General features: G+C 38.0%; 1 protein-coding gene across 12 annotated transcripts in view; it reads left to right on the top strand.

Annotated features, from left to right (window-relative positions):
- Positions 1 to 19,487, top strand: part of Bbx (BBX high mobility group box domain containing) — a 240,517-nt gene that overhangs the window by 146,222 nt on the left and 74,808 nt on the right. For 9 of the 12 annotated variants that reach the window (XM_021185672.3, XM_029470809.2, XM_029470811.2 and 6 more), the window contains 3 exons: positions 4,221 to 4,391; positions 9,382 to 9,624; positions 17,051 to 17,246. In XM_021185672.3, the coding sequence (XP_021041331.1) occupies positions 4,230 to 4,391; positions 9,382 to 9,624; positions 17,051 to 17,246 (601 nt within the window). In that variant the 5' untranslated portion in view covers positions 4,221 to 4,229. The remainder of the gene's footprint in view (positions 1 to 4,220; positions 4,392 to 9,381; positions 9,625 to 17,050; positions 17,247 to 19,487) is intronic. The other 3 variants (XM_085832399.1, XM_085832400.1, XM_029470819.2) reach the window with 2 other exon arrangements.

Raw genomic sequence — 19,487 nt, 5'->3', positions numbered from 1 at the left:
ACACCATAAGCGACCTTGCCCTGTATATCAGAGTAGGACAGTTTCATTCCTCTTCCACATCAGGAAAAGAATGTCTAAATTCAGAGAAATGAAAGAGATGGTGGTTATTCTGAAGCCACCATAGTAGACAAAAATAGTAGATTGTTGCCACAGTTAAATACTGGGGTTTATATAGCTGTTTGAAAATACTCACATCTAACTGATCTCAGTACTTTGGTATGTCAGGATATAGAAAAATAAGGTTTGAACCATTATAAAAAAAGGTTCAACAGTAGAGGAAGGATTTGTCTATACTATTATTTAAAGGAAAATGTAGTGAAGTTGCCAATATGAAGTTATTATATGTATTTCTCTTTAAGGAGAGTTATTTTGAAAGGATGCAGTAACTAAAGTAACATGCAGATTGTATAGAAAGGCTGAAACCAGGTCATGCAGGATGGGAATAAAGGTGAACTTCAAACTGCATATACATTAGTGTGATGCTTGAGATTCTAGTTTATTTATGAATATTGAATTATATGTGCACAGGCATAGAGTGGACCCTCTATTTGATTCAACCAGTCCCATAAAGAGTCAAGGAAAACAAACTTAAAAGTGTTTATGCTGCTCTTGTCCAGGATCCTCCTCGTCATTGGTCCCCAAAATCTAAATACGATAGCATTTTATAAGAGATTTGGGCATCCTAGGATTTTAGTATCTGGATAGGTTACTAAACACATAATGATGGTGTTAAGAATAAATGCTTGTTATATGTAAAACTAATAGTATAATGTAATTCATAAGTCTTGAGGCTACAATACATTTTTCTAAAGGCACTGGAAATACTTTGCCCTCTTCAATTGTTAAAAGCCTAAGTGTATAGTTTACCATTGATTTTTTTTTTTTTTTACTATTAAACATGTTATCTCATAAAACGTTGGGTCCCCAATATGGATTTAATTACCACTCAAGACAGCTTATCCTGAATGATTAATAAACCACAGCAGCAGCCATTTCCTTTGCTCTCTGCATGGCAATGGTATTTTTGGAAATTGTGCTGCCTGTGCCAAGTTTTATTTGTAGATAGAACGGGAGTTGTTAATGGCCTATCAATTCACAAGAAATCTTTGTTCTTTTATTAAGAGCATGCCAGATAACTAGTTCCATTAGAGTTTTCAATAACTTCTTGTGCTCTTAAAGCAGCCACACGAGCCATATAATTACTTCATTCAGCAGAAATTGTTGCTACAAAAGCCTTAGGAATACTGTTTTGCTTCCTCCTCCTTCTTCCCTTCCCTTCCCTTCCCTTCCCTTCCCTTCCCTTCCCTTCCCTTCCCTTCCCTTCCCTTCCCTTCCCTTCCCTTCCCTTCCCTTCCCTCCTTTTTTCTTTTTCATTCCTTCCTTTATTCTCTCCCTTCCTCCTTCTATCTCCCACTTTTTTCTGTTTGTTTGTTTGTTTGTTTATTTGTTTGTTTTTTGGTTTAATCATAGACAAAGGCATACATAGTGAAGGGTTTTTAATCAAAGTGAAAATTTTTATTTTATGAAAATATTGCTATCTTCAAGAAGAAAATTAGCTCACTGTCATCTTCAGTGAGCTGATTGAATAACTCGCAGTGTACTCATGTTTTGATATACTGAACTTTTAAAAATGAACAGGGTGTGTTAATTAGGAAGAGCATGGTATATTCAATTTCTCAGCCACGGGGATGCCTCAATAGGCATAATTGCAAATTAGCCTGATGATCAGAGTTCGATCCCTGAAACCTGTGTGTTAGAAGGAGAGACCGACCTTCTCCAAGTTATCCCTGACCACTCTGCCCTGCACACATAAGCTAGAGATTTACCGGGTACAGAGTGCCATAGTTCCTGAGGCTATTGAAATTGGTCAAAGGAGATAGGTAAGCAGCTAGAGCCACAGTTGTCAAGCTATGTGTCACAACCCTTTTGAACCCTTTTGGAGGTCGAATGAGCACTTCCCTCTCTCCTTAAGCACAAATATTTACGTTACAATTCATAACAATAGCAAAAGTACTGTTATGAAATAGCAATGAAAATAATTTCAGGTTTGGTGGTCACAACATGAGGAACTGTATTAAAGGACCACAGCCCTAGGAAGGCTGAGAACCACTGAGTTAGAGGGCGATGTTGATTAACATATAGTGAATGGACTCGAATCTGTACGGAAATTTAGTTTGGATAAAAGTGGCATTCCGGGGGAGTAGGGAGAAAAATGGATTCTTTAAGAAATGGTACTGGTGGATGCCAAGAAGATCTTGCTGACAGGAGCCTGATGTAGCTCTCTCCTGAGAGGCTCTGCCAGTGCCTGACAAATACAGAGGTGGATGCTCACAGCCATCCATTGGACTGAGCACAGGGTCCCCAATAAAGGAGCTAGAGAAAGGACACAAGGTTTGCAGCCCCATAGGAGGAACAGCAATATGAACCAGACATTTTCCCCAGAGCTCCCTTGGACTAAACCACCAAAGAGAACACATGGTGGGATTCATGGATCTAGCTGCATATGTAGCAGAGAATGGCCTTGTGGGACATCAATGAGATGAGAGGCCCTTGGCCTTGTGAAGACTTGATGCCCCAGTGTAGGGAAATGTCAGGACAGGGAAGTGGGAGTGGGTGGATTAGCGAGCAGGGGGAGAGGGGATGGAATAGGGATTTTTTGGAGGGGAGAGAATAATATTTAAAATGTAAATAAAGAAAATATCTAATTTTTTAAAAAGACAAAAAATTAAAAGAAAAAAAAAACGAAATGGTACTGGTACTGGTACAGTTGGGTAACTATTCAGGGTAAATGAATGAACTAGTCACTAACTTTTACTACTTTTATTAATGTGTTTCAGTGTCCAAAATGATGTCATACATGTTTTAATAGGAAACTCTAGTGGATAGCTTTTGATTTTGAAGTGAGAACAATGTAAGCATAACTCAGAATCTAGAAGCAAGCAAGTTGGATGAATTTGCCTGCATTATTTTGTTTGTAAGGCCTGAGAACAGTATGAGTCTTGATGTTTTATGTGCATGGACCCAAGATTGTTTTAGGATGATGTTCTAAATTTAGTGACATTATATTGCAAGTGTTGAATTGGTGCAGATATTTGTGGGGTGAGAGAGGGATGTATGTTTGTGCATAACTGTCAGTATCTCTTCCTAGCTCATTTAATGTTTGATAGAACTTCCCTGTAGTATTTGAGTTTTACATGAGCATATATGAATAGCAATCTGAATCTTATATCAAATGAATGAGAACTTATATATGAGATAACAAACGTGATAGCATGTAAGAGAGTGCTTAGTGTCTCTGGACCCTAGGATTGTTTGATTTGGAGATGATGGTGTGCTGTTACTACCTACCTCTTATGGACACCACAATGCTTTTATCATCAACAATAACTTTTTCTCAAGTCATTAAATAAAATGGGAATTTACAGGGTCTAAAGGATATCAATGCATTTATAACCTGGTTATTTCTTAGCTATTTTAGCCAGTTATGCATTTAAAAATTTGTAAATCCTTAATGCCCACTCTTTCTTTAAAAAATAAGGCCATGTATATGCTAGAGAGATTAAAAAATGTGTTTTGTTTTGTCATAATAAATGACGACTAAATCTGCTTCATGACTCATAATGTGTTCATGCTCCAAGCATTTAGAAAGTGCAGTTTTCAAATGTGTATTTAACTGTATGAAACAACTTTATTTCAAACCTAAACCAAGAGGAATCAAGTGACTCTTAGAAAGCATTTATTTAATATTACAAGCACATTTATCTTAGTATAGACTGCAAAATTCACTTGAGTGAAGTAGCAGCCATGACAGAACATGTGGAGGGCTCCCCTGGGCGTAGTCCCTCTGCTCCCTGGAAAGGCATCTTTCATCAGGCTTGTGATGGGAACCAGGTGACAGCCTGAATAAGCATGAACAGGGGAACGTAACTGGTAATCCTCTAATATCTTATTTAGGTCTTAAGTTTTGAATTAACTGAGTGGAAAGAAGTAGACTTATTAAGGTAATTTTTTTAAAGCTCAATTTAGCCCATTAAAATGAATGCATGATTATGTACTTAGGATTCTCACTGAATCCAGTAAATGTGTGAGCTGATAGATGGTTTAGAAATTAAAATTGTAATCCAATGAGAGCTAACTGGGCAAAACAAGTAATTTTGATTAAACTGACTTTGGTTCATATTCACTGTTTTCTCCATCTTCTGTCCCCTCCCCCCTTCTAGGTCACAGTAATGAAAGGCAGTAATAGAAATAAAGACCATTCAACAGAAGGAGAAGGGGAGGGAAAACGACCAAAACGGAAGTGTCTTCAGTGGCATCCGTTGCTAGCTAAGAAACTTCTGGACTTTTCAGAGGAGGAGGAGGAAGACGAGGAAGAGGAAGATATTGATAAAGTAAGCCTTCCATTCACCATACCTCAAGTATATTTAGGCATTAATCATTTTCTAGAAAGCATAATAGAAGTTTCTATAATTTAGTTCCTGCTTAACTCCTAAAATTTAGCCTTCGTTGTTCTTCTAATATTTTAGAGCACAAGGAATCTGTCTCTAGCACATCTGTCAACTCTCAGAAGATTGTACTGAGATTACAGTGGGGCTCTTCATGAAGCTTTGTGTGTTTACCTGTGCCCTGTACTTTGCTTCCAGCCCAGATTTGGCCCTTGCCATTAGGCCGTTTCTGAGCTCTTGTTTGTCTTCACTGCAGTGCATTGTGGTATCTGGCTGTACCCACTCCCGTCCCTGAAGACTGTGGCCGCACTGCAGTCTTCAGAGTTCCCTTCTTCTCCGACCCCTGCTTCCACCTCCATCCATGAACAGCCAACCCCAGAACTTAGGATCATTGACTTTTTATTACTTCAGTAAGAACTACCTCCTTGGGAGGCCAAACTTGTATTCAAGCTAGGATTTCTTCATTGCACTCACAGCTGTTTCCCCCGTGGTTAGCTGTACGCTTGTTGTGTTTGCCTTTCTGACCTGAGAAGCTCTGTGATAGTAGAGGGTTTGCCCCTTTGTCCAGTTTCTGCTGCCTCAGAATCGTGTGGTGCCTGGCCCGTAGCAGACGTAGAGTATGCATGCACTGAGTGGAGGAACACAAGGCGAGTGTCTGTCATGGCAGATTATACAGGTATATGGCTTTCAGTGTTTTTCAGGCCGTGGACATCCAGTCAGCTTTCTCTGAACAACAAACATCTAACAGAAGTCATCTTCTGAGGAGTGAGCCCATTCCCACATACGCCCTCTCCCACTATGTAGACAGTATTTTGTTTGTGAGGCATGTTTCAGTGCCTGTTTAATTTGAACATTGTTTTGAAAGGGAAGCTTCAAATGATGCCACTCTTGTTTTTAGGAAATTGCTGGCTTTATGCTTCCTTTGACGTTTCTGATGCATTTGCCTGTTGATTACTTGGTCGTTACGCTTGTCTCCTCTAGCACTTTCTTCTGTTTCTATAGCTTTCTTCACTTCCATTCTTTCCTCTCTTCTTTCAGTTCATTCCCATATATTACTTTACCCTTGCATATTAATGCTTACATCTCTATAAACAGTTTTACATCTGCAATCTCAGCATTTTGGGAGACTTAGTCAAGAGGAGTGAGAGTTTGAGGCTAGCTTTGGCTGTGTAGTAAATTTTGTCTCAAGAAATTAAACAAAAGTAGCTGTCCCTGAGCCTGGATCTTTAATCTCTGTCTCCATTATGGATTCTTATCCTGAACTCTATTCTCATATTTCAGACTGTCTACTGTATCTCCATCTCTATTTCTGTACTCTGTCTCTCTCTGTCTCTCTGTCTGTCTCTCTTTCTGTCTGTTAGGAATGTTGGTTTCAATGTGCTCAAAACTAGGCTTTTACTTTTCTCCTCCACATCTTGTCTGTCTTTCCTTTATGAGTAAAGGCAACTACAAGATTTCCAGTTAATGCTTACCTTGCTTGATTTTGCTCAAGCTTTCTATCTATCCACAGTCTCCCAGTTGTACCTTTCAAATCATGTCTTTTATGTGACTCCTTTTTGAAATTCCTTTTGAACTACCGTGGTGCAAGCCACCACTATTTCTAGCAGAAATTGTTTTATTCCCACCCATCTTCCTTCCTCCATGCTTCCTCTTGTATTGTCTGCTCTGCACAAAGCAGTCACAGGAATCCCTTTAGAATGGGAAGCCCGTCACACCACCTCCCTGCTTAACAAGGGCAGGGATTGTGTCCTCACTGCTCTGTTAAAACGGGGCCTGGCCAAGGCAAGTCCCCAGTAAACAGTTGTTGAGTGAAAGATTAAAGAACAATTTACTCTGTCTTAGAAATGTCCCTATCCCCACCATTAGTCTCAGAATTTTAGGTCATTAATATCCAGATATTATTCCACTGGCAGGTGTCCACTTAGCTACCAATAGTTACTTCAAATACAAATTACCCATCACTGTTTCTTCTACCTTTCATGGGATTACTTTTCAATTTTAAACTCCAGTTAAATACCAACTGCTCTTGATTCTATCTTGAATATTATCGCTGTCCTTATAGCATATTCCTATTCCTCTTTTCTGGATTTCTACTCTTTTCCCTGGACGTTGGAAGTAAACTTAATTGCCTTCTCAAGGTTTGGTTGCTAAGATTTACTCACAGAATCCACACTCTGCAGTATCAGCAGCCGCTCTTTCTCTAAAATACAACTCTAACACTGTCCATTTACACATGGCTCTGCATTTGTGTTAGGGACTTGTCTTGTTATTGCAACACAACACCTGATAAAAGCAACATGAGGCAATATGTATTATTACAGTTCCTGGACATGTAGTCCAGCATAACAGGGAGAACATGGCAGCAGTGGGAGGAGACAGCTATCACATGGTGTTCATAGTATGCAGAGAGCAATGGATGTTACTGCTCAGCTCTTTCTATCTCCTTTAACCTAATCTAGAAAACTCCATAGCAGAGATTTTGTTTCTATGATGACTCTAAATCCTGTCAAGATTAACTGTAACACCAATGCATCCATCTTAGGTACCAGTATTTATATCTTAGAACATTTTAAGAGGTGCTTGGTAAATAAAAATAAAATCAGCTGTTTTTAATCTTCATTTTCTTGTTGTTTATGTAATTGCTTACTTTCCAGTTGACTGATTTAATGAAATAACTATAAAATTAGAAAGTAGTTAAGAATTTTTGATGCCCATACTTAGAACAATAAAATGCTGACAGTTGGTTTCAAAGCAACAACTGGTGTGTGGATTCAAATTCCCACTTTTCACCAAGGCAGAGAACATTCTTCACAAAGTGGTCCATATTTTCTACCACCTTCTTACCAAAACCTAGTCTCATTTCCTGTATTGTTCTATAGAGCTGTATGCTGATGATTGAAGTTTTAAGCCCCTGTTTCTGCTTCTCCCCACATCCCTACTGATCAGTCAACATGTTCTGATCCAACTTTCATAATCTTCTCTAGGAAGGACACCCTTGTCCTTCTGTATTTACAAGTACTTATCAGCAAATTGCTTTCTAATTCATTTGTTTATATGCATTTTCTCCTTCAAAAATAGTTATTTTCCAGCATATAGTTTGAGTTTTATAATATACACAAAAGTTAGTTATTTCTGAAGAAAATTGGATTATTTCTATAATTTACATAATACACTTATTCGTAATTTTCCTTAGCTTCATAGTTTCAGAATACCAAATAGATATCATTTGGAAACTCTAGTGATTATATACATAATGTAGGAAATAAGCCTGTACTCTTTATTCTCAGTAATTTTAATATTTCTGAGCCAGACATAGTTTCTAGGCTTTTCTTTATTACTTGTGTTTGAAATTAATTAATGGTTCATTTGTTATATTTCCAACATTTACTTAAAAGTGTTCAAAAGTAGCTAACTTGAGTCTAGAAGGTAGCTCAGAAGGTCAGCACACTTACCATGCTGACCTGGAAGTCACCTAAAAATTGATGAGAGGACCAACTCAACAGAGTTGTCATGTTGTGTCAAGGGTACACTCCTCCTGCCACCCCATCATACCAACATTCACACACTAATACTAGTTTTTAAAAAATGATAAGTTGGAATAAGCAAGTGATTCACTATACAGTGTATGTTTCCTGCTTCCCGGGAAATATTGTGCGAAGGAGCACAGTCACCTGCTACTTGTGGTTCTTGCTCTCTCTGGGCACTGGTCAGGAACCGCTTCAGAGCCACAGAACCAGAAACTCAGAGCCTAGCAATCCTTTATTAACAAGGACTCCAGAGAGTCTAGTCTACTTGTTAGGTATCAGGACTGCTGCCTTTCTGAGTAATGCAGACTGATGACTGACTACCTTGAGCCTTCTTGGTTTTGTTCATAGAATAAGAAATGAAAACCACAAACTTATCCAATCTGGATTTCTGCACATGATTGTGTTGTTAATAAGAAACATTGCAGAATTCTACTTTAGTCTTAGAGATGCTGCATTCACAATATTTTCTGAGATCTGTGATCACAGATTGTGCTTCATGCAATTTAATCTGGCAGTGATATGCTGGAAGTGTTATGAGGAGGGTTCAAACGAGAGAGACTAGGCCATAGGCCAACCAGCCTGAGAATTGCACAGATTCAGAAGGGCAATGAGTAGACTTGGTGCTTTATGGAAGACCTCAAAGACCTTGAATAGTAATCAACAAAGTGCTTAGGAAAGAAAGGACTCAAAATTAAGGTTGACTGTTTAAGCCTAGGGGAATTTATCCGGCTTGTCATAACTTCTTGGAAAATAAGACTGATGTTTATGTCTTTAAAGCTGTACTTTGAAGTTCTTTAAAACAATTGTGTAAAAGGTTATATTGATACTTTATATAAAAAGCTCTACTTCTGGCATCTGCAAAATCTTGAATATTCTATATTTGCGTTTTATTATGTTTGCTTTCTGTGTGGGTAGCTATAAGGTATTGTGTTTTAATGAGCAGAAAAGGCGAATATCCCTGTATTTTCATGTGGATATCATTGATCCTGAGACTCATAAACCACAAAATCATTTTTTTTGTTCACTCTTAGCAATTGGTTAAATGTTAATACCAGATAATAAGTTAGCCTCTGCAGTTATAAAGGTAAATAAAAGAGTTTTGTCCTCAAAAGGCTCACTGTTTAGTGAGAGAGAAAAAAGGTAAGTAATTATAAAACAATGTAATATATGCTATAATACAGATATGCAGAGGTTACCATGGAAACTAAACAGGACACATCATAAGCTAGTTACCAACCACCAAGAGTACCAAGAGTAGTTAATGATCTTTTTTAAATTACATTTTCAGTTTGTTAAATGTTTAAATGAAGCTAAGGAAAACAATACAATTTGCGAATCAAAATTGGTTGTTAAGTCAAAATAGTTGGAGCTGTGTTAAAGTACAGGGCTTTTGCTTTGGTTGGTGGTAGGTTCAACTTCTTGAGGCGGATGGCCTAGAGCAAGATGTTGGTGAGACTGAAGATGATGAGTCACCAGAGCAGCGAGCCCGGAGACCAATGAATGCATTTCTTTTATTTTGCAAGCGCCATCGCTCCCTTGTCCGACAGGAACACCCAAGGCTTGATAACCGAGGTGCTACCAAGATACTAGCTGATTGGTGGGCTGTTCTTGATCCTAAGGAAAAGCAGAAATATACAGACATGGCCAAGGAGGTAGGTTACAAGGACAAGGTATGATGGTAATTATGGAAGCCAGTTCTATAAAGCTTATGCAACAAAAATGCAGTGGCCCTTGTTAATGGTGTCATCTTCTATTGTCATCAAATGCTAAGGAAAAAGATGACAGCCTAAGAGAGTTTTCTTCTGATATCACAAGAATAAATTAAGTTTATCACAGAATGATAAAGTTCTGATGATAAATAACATTTGTGCACATGCGTGTGTATTAATCTCTAGTCTCAGATTTTTTTTAAATTTTTTTCATTAGATATTTTCTTCATTTACAGTTCAAATGCTATCCCAAAAGTCCCCTATACCCTTCTCCCGCCCTGCTTCCTAACCCACCCACTCCTGCTTCCTGGCCCTGGCATTCCCCTGTACTGGGGCATATGATCTTCCCAATACCAAGGGCCTCTCCTCCCAATGATGGCCTACTAGGCCTCTTCTGCTACATATGCAGCTAGAGACACAGCTCTGAGGGTACTGGTTAGTTCATATTGTTGTTCCACCTATAGGGTTGCAGACCCCTTTAGCTCCTTGGGTACTTTCTCTAGCAACTCTGTTGGGGGCCCTGTGTTCTATCCAATAGATGACTGTAAGCATCCCCTTCTGTATTTGCCAGGCACTGACATAGCCTCGCAAGAGACAGCTATATCAGTGGTTTGTGTGCCTGCTAGCAATACCATTGGTAAGAGCCTTGTTTGTATAGTGTACCATAAAGCTAGGAAACCCATACATGAATGAAGCAGGATTGCTGTGTGACATTTAAATAGTTGTAGTTGATGAGAAACATTTCCACGTGGGAATGTGGCATGTGAATTCCCAAATGATAGCAATAACTAAATATATTCAAAAAGTGCTGTAGTAGATTTGTTTCTACAGTAATCTCGAATTAATATGAGATCATTGTACATTAAGTATGAGCAGACTTAGGTCTAGGTAAAGAATAAGTAAGTAGTGTCATTGTTTTTAAGTCTGAACGGAATATTTCTAACATTATTTCCTTAGTGTTTCAGCTTGGGAAAAAAAAAAAAACTTGATTCATAAAAATCCCTGCCACTCCATTAACTTCTGTGGGGAGGAAAAAGGAGCCAGTGGGGGATAAAATAATGTAATTTCAAGATATTTTTATTAGACATCTCAGTATGAAGAAAAATAATACCTTCAGTTGTGGTTTTATCGAGTTGTTTAATAAGGGAAACTGCAACATAAAATGCTTTTAAAACATTCAGGGAAATTTGATTCCAGAGTATAAATGACTAGTGTTGCTGTGTAATTAATGATCACACAAGGCTTTAGGAATTTACTAATTGTTAAAGATAGAATTTTAACTATCCTGGGTATCTATTAAATTTAAAATCAATTACAGCAACCTACGTGATTTTTAAATGTTTCAATAGATTTCCACAAGCATAAAGTAATTAACAATAAACCTTTCTCATTAAATAGGTTTCCATCCTTACATACTCATACTTTATGTGATAAAGTAAACAATTATCTGAGACCTCCCGGGGAGCAGCATACGCTTCCTATAATTAAACACTTGAGTTTGATTTTGGACAACATGTAGCATATTGCCAATATACTGTTTGCCTTTTCTTAAATACAGCTCATTTACAAACCCAATAGGTGGCCACTTTTTAGAGTAGGAACTATTATTTTTACATAGGAAATCCCTTATTAATTACTTAATTAGCTTCATTGCGGTGCTATGATGAAATCTGTTTAGGTAGCCCCCCGCAGCCTACAAGTGGAAACCAGAATGTCCCACTTCGCATCTTGCCTTGTTTATAGTTACTCATATAAAATATTATCTCATTTATGCTCCAAAGTCTAATCGATTCAGCTACTTCCAAATTATCACACAATTGGTCTCTCAGGGTTCCTTCTTTCAGCTTAGTTACTAAATGTTTCACAGTTACATTCAAGTACATGTAATTGTGCTGAAGTCTTTTTTGTTAACGTTGTAGCCTTAATTGAAGGCCAGTTCATTCAGCTGATGTTTATTAAGAAGTTTTAGTACTCCAGATTTTATGGTAGTTATGAGTGATACAAAGAAGGCCCCTGGTCTTCAAGACCAAGTCATTTGAAAACTACTTCAGGTGTAACTTTTCAACTTTGAATCCTCAATTGTGAGTGTTTTACTAAACACAAGACATTCTTTCAGCACAGTGCATGAATGCTTTACATCATTTCCCATTTATATCTTTGCCTTTATTAGAGTGAGTATAGTCTTGTTTACCCACAGGAGTATAGCCTTAGAATGTATCCTTAGCTTTTTTTTTGTCATTGTGCAAACATCATAGTTTATTTACCCAACCAAGACCGTTTTTTACAGAGCAAAGCAATGTAATCTTATGAGAACACCATTGTGGTATGTAGGTAACAAAAACATTATTGTAATTTTTACTTTTCTTATTCTATTTTAAAGCAACATCAATTTTTTAAAGTATATAGTTCCTATTGACTTGCTTTGTCATGAAAGTTTTTTCCGTTAATATATAAATTGAAATATTTTTCAACCAAAACTTTTTTGCTTATTAAAGCGATAAACCTAATTCACTGTTTTGTCATGTAAAAATGGCAAAAACAGTTTTTTGTTTCTGTTTTGAAAATTCGCAAAGAATAACTCATACCAAAAGTACACTGTATCCCACTGTCCTACTGATGAGTTTACACTGCATGACACTGTCCTACTGGTGAGTTTATACTGCATCTCACTGTCCTACTGATGAGTTTACACTGCATCCCACTGTCCTACTGATGAGTTTACACTGCATCCCACTGTCCTATTGAGCTTACACTGCATCCCACTGTCCTACTGATGACTTTACACTGCATACAACTGTCCTACTGATGAGTTTACCCTGTGTTCCACTGTCCTACTGGTGAGTTTACACTGCATCCCACTGTCCTACTGATGAGTTTACACTGCATGACACTACCCTACTGATGAGTTTATACTGCATCATACTGTCCTACTGGTGAATTTATACTGCATTCCACTGTCTTACTGGTCAGTTTACACTGCATCTCACTGTTCTACTGATGAGTTTAGACTTCTGTGAAGGAACATTTTTGAAACTAAGGAGGTACAGATTAGTACCACTTCTCAATTCTCCCATGCATTCTGACCTGGGTGTCTGTTGTCATTTCTGCCTGTTGATGAGGAAAAAGAAAGCTCAAATAGAACTATGGTAAAGGTTCCTTCAGCTCCCCATAATGAATAGAAGACAAAATGTGTGTTAGAGCTCTTTTATACAATTTTAGATAATTTTCTCTATAATCTCTTCACTAGTAAGGGAGAATTTTTTTTCCAGAGTTGTACTGAGGTTGCCATTTTTCACTCTATGTAGACCTAGGCTGTATTAATAACTATAAACGCTAATGGACATTGAGATAGCACTCCACACTCAATTAAAATGAAATAAATGGAGAAAACCTTTCATTACTATTAAAGTACATTGTAGATCAAATTTCCCCTTATGTAATGATCTGAAAAGCATTTATTGTTGGAGACCCCATTTTAAAGCATTAACAGAATAGATTACTGTCTTTTGTTATATAATAATGTCATTGTCAGATATAAAGGAAGTAAAATACTGTGACAGAGGGTATGCATTTAGTGACAGTACTGAATAACAAAAGAAGCAGCAATTAGATTGCTCCTTTTTTATTTTTGCTAACAAAATACCAAATACAACATTGAATGCCTCCAAGAGGAAGGAGCCATATGTAAAGCAAGTTGAAGTTAGAGTATTTAATCCGCTGAATATTTGCAGAAAAGAAAGTTGAGGGCCACGAGGCGAAGTTTGATTTTTATAAAATTTTGAAAGTCTTGTGATCTTTGAGAATTTTTCATCAAAATCTTAGGATCAATAGTCAGTGTGATTGATGTTCTTGGAGGATAAATGAGCTTCCCGCTCACCTCCAGCCTGAGCAGCGTGGCCCTGGATGGCTGGGTAGATGGGGCCTATCTCTTAAGTCCTCCTGTGATGATGGATTTTGTCCACACAGTTGACCTACATAGTAGTTATTATACTTACCTATTTGCTCCAGACTGTATACCAAGTCTTCCAGCATTACTTATTTTCCCTGTCTTCACTATAATTTCTTTCCTGGTAACCTTGTCATAACAAATGATTAAGCTTTTCTGTTGTCTCTTATAGCTGAATCAGATCAAATAATTGATGAGCTACCAAGTTCCAAGGACATATTGAAGTCTTTACACACTGACGCTGCTCTTACCTCTGACCTTTCTTGCTGCCCATAGCTTAATGTTTTTATATGAATTTACATTTTATTGCTCTCAGTCATTCACATTTTAAGCTCCTCTAATCAGTATATACTTGACTAGGGTTCTAATGTTGTACTTCAGTGGTAAAATGCTTACCCAGCATATCCGAGGCTCTGGTTTCAATCTCCAGCACAAAACAAAAGCTTAAAAATAAAAATGTTATATGCTTGTATTAAGCATTTACATTGAATTTAAGAATCTAAGGATTCACATTATGATATAATTACATAGTACTGTCCCTCATAGTTAAGTGTCAGTTAAACATTTTCTAAAACATCCCTCATATATCAGGCCTTTCTCTATTGCACACTTGTTATCTACTTGCTATATTATAGACCCACTGCAGAACTAGTGTTAATGCTTGAGTCGGAGCAGGGACTGTATATTATGTGTAGACAGAAATGTTTGTGTAGTTAACTGTAGCTTGTGAGCAATATGAAAGGAGGCACTCTGCCTTGATTCATGCTTTCTGTCTCCAGTGTGTAAGAAGAGTATGTCTTCTGGTCGGTGTTCACTGGGCCTGCAGTGAAGGTGCATAGTATAGAGACAAGAGAGTAAGAAACTATATGGGTGATTGTTGGAGCCTTATATTTTCCTTAGCACTATCATAAGTTAGTGTAATCTGGCCTTCATTAACATCATTAGTGGATGATTCATTGATCAGGAGGACAGTATAATTTCCAGTACACCTGATTTTCACTGAAACAGATCACTAAGGGACTCGTGGCAATATGTTACTAGTGAAGAACGTATCCAAGAATTGAATATGAGGAGAAGGGCCCTCCCAAGAAGCCAGACATTCAAGTACTAACGATATCCTGCCTTTTTCACAGCTGGGACTTTCTGCTTAGACAATTTTAACTACTGAATGAGATCATATTATTTCTCAAAAATGGATTAAGAAATGTGTTTGAAAGTGTTTGGTCACTTCGGATGCCTGTTCATCTAACACAGGACCCCATGTGCCTTTTACTGAAGCATGATAATGATGCATATGTTTACTATGTGCTTTCCACCCCTGTCTGCCATTTGTCACTTTCTACCTTTAGGCAGCAGGCCAGGTTATTTGTCAACCACAGCTTAATATGTAAATTCCCCATTCACAAGCATGCACTGTGGTAGAATCTCATTTATGTCAACTTTGATGCTTCCAAATTCATTCTGCTATTTTGTTGTAAATTCGTTTGGCTCTGGCCTGGTTTCTCATTTCAACCAATTTATTCTTAAGGATAGAACTAGATACTCGGTGGTTAAGAGTCCCTGCTGTTTTCTAGTGGACAACCGGAGTTCATCATATTGGGCTGCTTGCAACTGTCTGTAACTGCAGGTTTCTTCATGCCTGTGGCTTTCAAGGGCAGTATGCAGATACCCACACATAGACACATTTGCACATAATTCAAATAAAATAAACCTTTTTTAATTAAAAAGAAAAGTATTTCTTGATTTTAGTGGCCTATGTAATTACTTCACACACACACACACACACACACACCTGTGTACTGTGTATCTGGTAAATTTATCTTACATATAAAACAATGCCAGAAAGTGAGTTTAAGATAGCATGGGGATAAATATCATTCATTGTTCTTAGTACTACATTACTACCTACATTATAGCACTTATTAATATAAATTATAGTGAAACCTTATGCCTTCTCTTATATGGGTCTCTTATATTGGCTAGCATGTGAGGTTGAGAGAATCATGTTAGCTAGTAATGGGGATGTTTGCGTAGCTCTTAGACTTAAAGAATTGTGAATTCAAAACTGTCTCATAACAATATGTTAATAAAATAATCCAATAGTAATAGTTGAAGAATACATAGGATATAATACATTTTCTTTTTGTTTTGTTTTTTTCTGTTTTGTTTGTTGCTTGTGTTTCAATTAAACAGTGTAGCTCTGGGAGTGTATAATGGATATCTGTGATATAATAGAAACATGTGATATATTTCTTTCTACATGCCACATCAGAGTTTGTTCATATGTGGCCTTCTTTGTGCTCATTAAAGACTATTGACATGTATGTTACACATTACAGATGGCGGGGTTAGCGTTACTGCCCAAGGATAACTAAGCAGAGACACCTCGTGATCCTGGCTCATCAGTCTATATTCACTGTTCTTTCTTCTACTTTGTCCTGTGTCTAAAAATAACCAAAAAGTTGCTCAGCTAGCCTACCTTGCTCCCTTTTTACTTGACCTAGGTTCCTTTATCTCATACTTGAGAATTTTACTTTGTCTATGTTTGCCCTACCAGAACACTGAGACCAAGATTTAATTTTGTAAAACTATTCTTAGTAGATTAAGTCAACCAGTGTGCAGAATCTGGTTGCTGGTCCTAGCGTTTACCTATGATCCCAAATATGTACTGAAGCATCCTTTGAAATAGATGCTAGGGGTTGGCTTAGTGGATCATTAAGAAATTCCTGTTCTTTCACAGAACAGGGGTTCAATTCCCAGGATCCATATGGAAGCTCACTTCATCTATCGCTTCAGTTCCAGGGCATCCAGGGCCCTCTTCTGACTTCCATAGGTACCAGACATGCAACTAGTACACAAACATACGTGCAGACAAATACCTATGTGCCAAAAAATTAAATTTAATACACACACATGCACACAGCACACCATTCCTTTATACACATAAAGTTTTCATTCTTTAAGAGAGGAACCAGGTGTGTTGTGCACACTGTTAACAGTAACTCCAAGCATAGCTGGTACTGTGCTGTCTGTTAAGCCCACAGACAACACTGCTCTATGCTTAGTGCCTGCTGCCTGATGTAGAAGGGCCAGAGTTTTAGCCTTGTCCTTGCCATCCTCAGATAACCCCCCCCTTTTTTTTCTAATAAAAAACCCCTCAAAGTCAGGCAACTTACTAAAAACAACAACAGAGTAGAATATCCAAAGTGTCTGGTCTTTGTGTTGTCATCCCACGAGTTAGATAACTGCCGTGTTTCTGGGTCTCTGTGCTATGTGCTGTCATTTTCTAGAACAAAAGCTACTGAAGTCATGGAATGTGTTTTTTTTTTTTTTCTCAACCATTTTCTGAATGAGGGGAAGGGTGAATGTTGTTGAACTTCTTAGTCTAGATGTTCATTAAAACTGCTGCTCATTTGTTTATAGTATAAAGATGCATTTATGAAAGCAAATCCTGGCTACAGATGGTGCCCTACCACAAACAAGCCTGTGAAATCGCCAACACCCACTGTCAATCCACGGAAGAAACTTTGGGCCTTCCCATCCGACTCTTCAAGAGAGTTGCCAACCCCCAAGAAGGCAAAGACAGAAGAAGTTCCTCAGCTTAACTTCGGAATGGCAGGTGAGTTTACACAATTTGCACCTGTTTTTAAAGGACAAAGCAATACCTGTCTTGCAGCACTTTGCAAATATCTAGCATATGATGAGGTTTTTAGGGTATGGTTTACAAGGAGTGTACATGCAGCTGATGGAGATTGGGCCAAGTAGTAAATGCTGTGAGTTTCTGCCAGTGACAGTATGGAAATGGCAACAATAATTTGGGGCTTGTCAGGACTTTAGAGAATTTTGTGTTAACAAAATTGTGAGTCTCTCCTCTCACCCAGCTTTTGGCTCAGTACTATGCAGAGTAAGCACTGGAGTTATTAGTATTTAAAAAGCAACAATTATGAAGATTATCTGAGTATCTGATACTTCAACAGCAAGCATGTGAACAAATCCATTCAAATCTGAGAATGGACCAATAAATGTGTTGTAAGGGATCCCCCACCCTACCCTACCTCCCATCCCCCTTAATGTCAACTCTGAGCCAACTGAAAATTCCAGATGGTGCCATTTGCTATTTTACTCTTTGGGTGGTAGGGCATGCTAATGCATTTATGACCGTGAAATGAGACATTTACATTCTCCCTCCACATACACACACCCAATGGTTGGATCTTCCCTCTTCACTGTAATGAAAAGGATTTTGCCAGGAAGAAATCGGGAGGTTGAATAAGATAAAATCTGGGGAGTTCGTGCTGAGCCAGAGTTCCTACACCATGCTACAAGCAAGTATTTTTCAAAGTCCTAAACTATTTACAGTATAGAAAGGCTAGTGGGATGCGGTTAAGCCGTACTGTGAATTAAGTGGTCAGTAGGACCGTAGTTGAGTTTGGGCTCATGTGAAAAGTATATGTGATATTGTATGAATGCCAGAAAAATGAAACTTGACCCATGGCAGTATTCTTGGGAAACAACAGTCTTCAGGTTGACTGCAGTGTCTGTAGTGGAATTCCAGACCAGCTCCCAATGCCTGTTACAGAAGAACCACAGAACATCTGCTCCTGCCTTAGCTCTTGCCTGTACAGTTCTAGGCTCAGCTCGTTTGATACTAGTCTCGTGAACTCCCTGGACTTTCCTTGTTGTGATGTAAGGAGCATGGTCTAAGACCAAGAGAGGATGTATAGATACTGACATCGAAACTGACTCTCTTTGCCAGTTAGTATCTGCTGCTATTCTCTTAATTCTAAATCTAGGTTAGTGTGTACACTTTTTTGAGTTTTTTTGTTTGTTTGTTTGTTTAATGCAACTTTTTGTCACAAACCAAACAATATCTGTATGTAAATTATAGGAAATATGTAATAAGTCTTTTAGAAACAATGTTTCTGACATTAATAATCTACCTACAAAGTAGAACTAGAAGTCAGCTTTTGAAAAACAGTATTCTGTGATGCAACATATAGGAAAGAAAAACCCACCTTGGTGGCATTTGCCTGTCCTGTGTCATGAGTTGGAACTTTGTGACCAGGGCTCACTCCTAGCTTGTGTACAGTATTACTGCTTTGATATTCCAAGTTATATCCCTTCTCAACAAGATGAAAGTAAACTTAATTACCTTTGATTAAAAACCTGGTGTTGCCGGGTGTGGTAGTGCATGCCTTTAATCCCAGCACTCAGGAGACAGAGGCAGGTGGATTTCTGAGTTCGAGCCCAGCCTGGTCTACAGAGTGAGTTCCAGGACAGCCAGGGCTATTCAGAGAAACCCTGTCTCAAAAAACCAAAACCAAAAGAAAAAAGAAAAAACAAAAACCAATAAAACCTGGTGTTTAGCTCTCTGAACCTAGCAAATACAAAGGGAATTGTTAAGATCCGTTTAATACAGAATCTGTTTTGTCTTAATCTTGTTTATTTTCTCTGTAGCCATTGACACTCTACATTTTATAATTTACAATAACCTGGCTTTATCAAATATGTGATTTCCAAGGAAAGAAATATAGAGTTTGATATACTAACAACCCTTTCAATAAAGGCAAAGCGTGCTAGTTATGCAAATGTATTTTTGATAGTTCTGAATAGCACTGTGTAAGTGATAGGAAAATGATAATCTCTTGTCTTAGTCTTTAGGATGAATAGCAATCTTCGTACACAGTCACCTTTGCTTTCTAACTGGAATCATCATGTCATTGCGTTCCTGTTTTGCTTTGTAATTGGAACTGCACATTTGTATCTCACCAAAACTTTCACTCAAGGCTAGCTCCCAGGACGGTGGCGGCAGCAAGAGTGCTTCCCTCTCAGGCACCCTGCACACTTACCTCCCGCTAGA

This window comes from Mus caroli, unplaced genomic scaffold, assembly GCF_978045245.1.
Source record: "Mus caroli unplaced genomic scaffold, Mus_caroli_1 scaffold_17, whole genome shotgun sequence".
Lineage (NCBI taxonomy): Eukaryota > Metazoa > Chordata > Mammalia > Rodentia > Muridae > Mus > Mus caroli.
The sequence above is the reverse complement of the archived record's forward strand: the minus strand, read 5'-3'. Positions and strand labels throughout refer to the sequence as shown.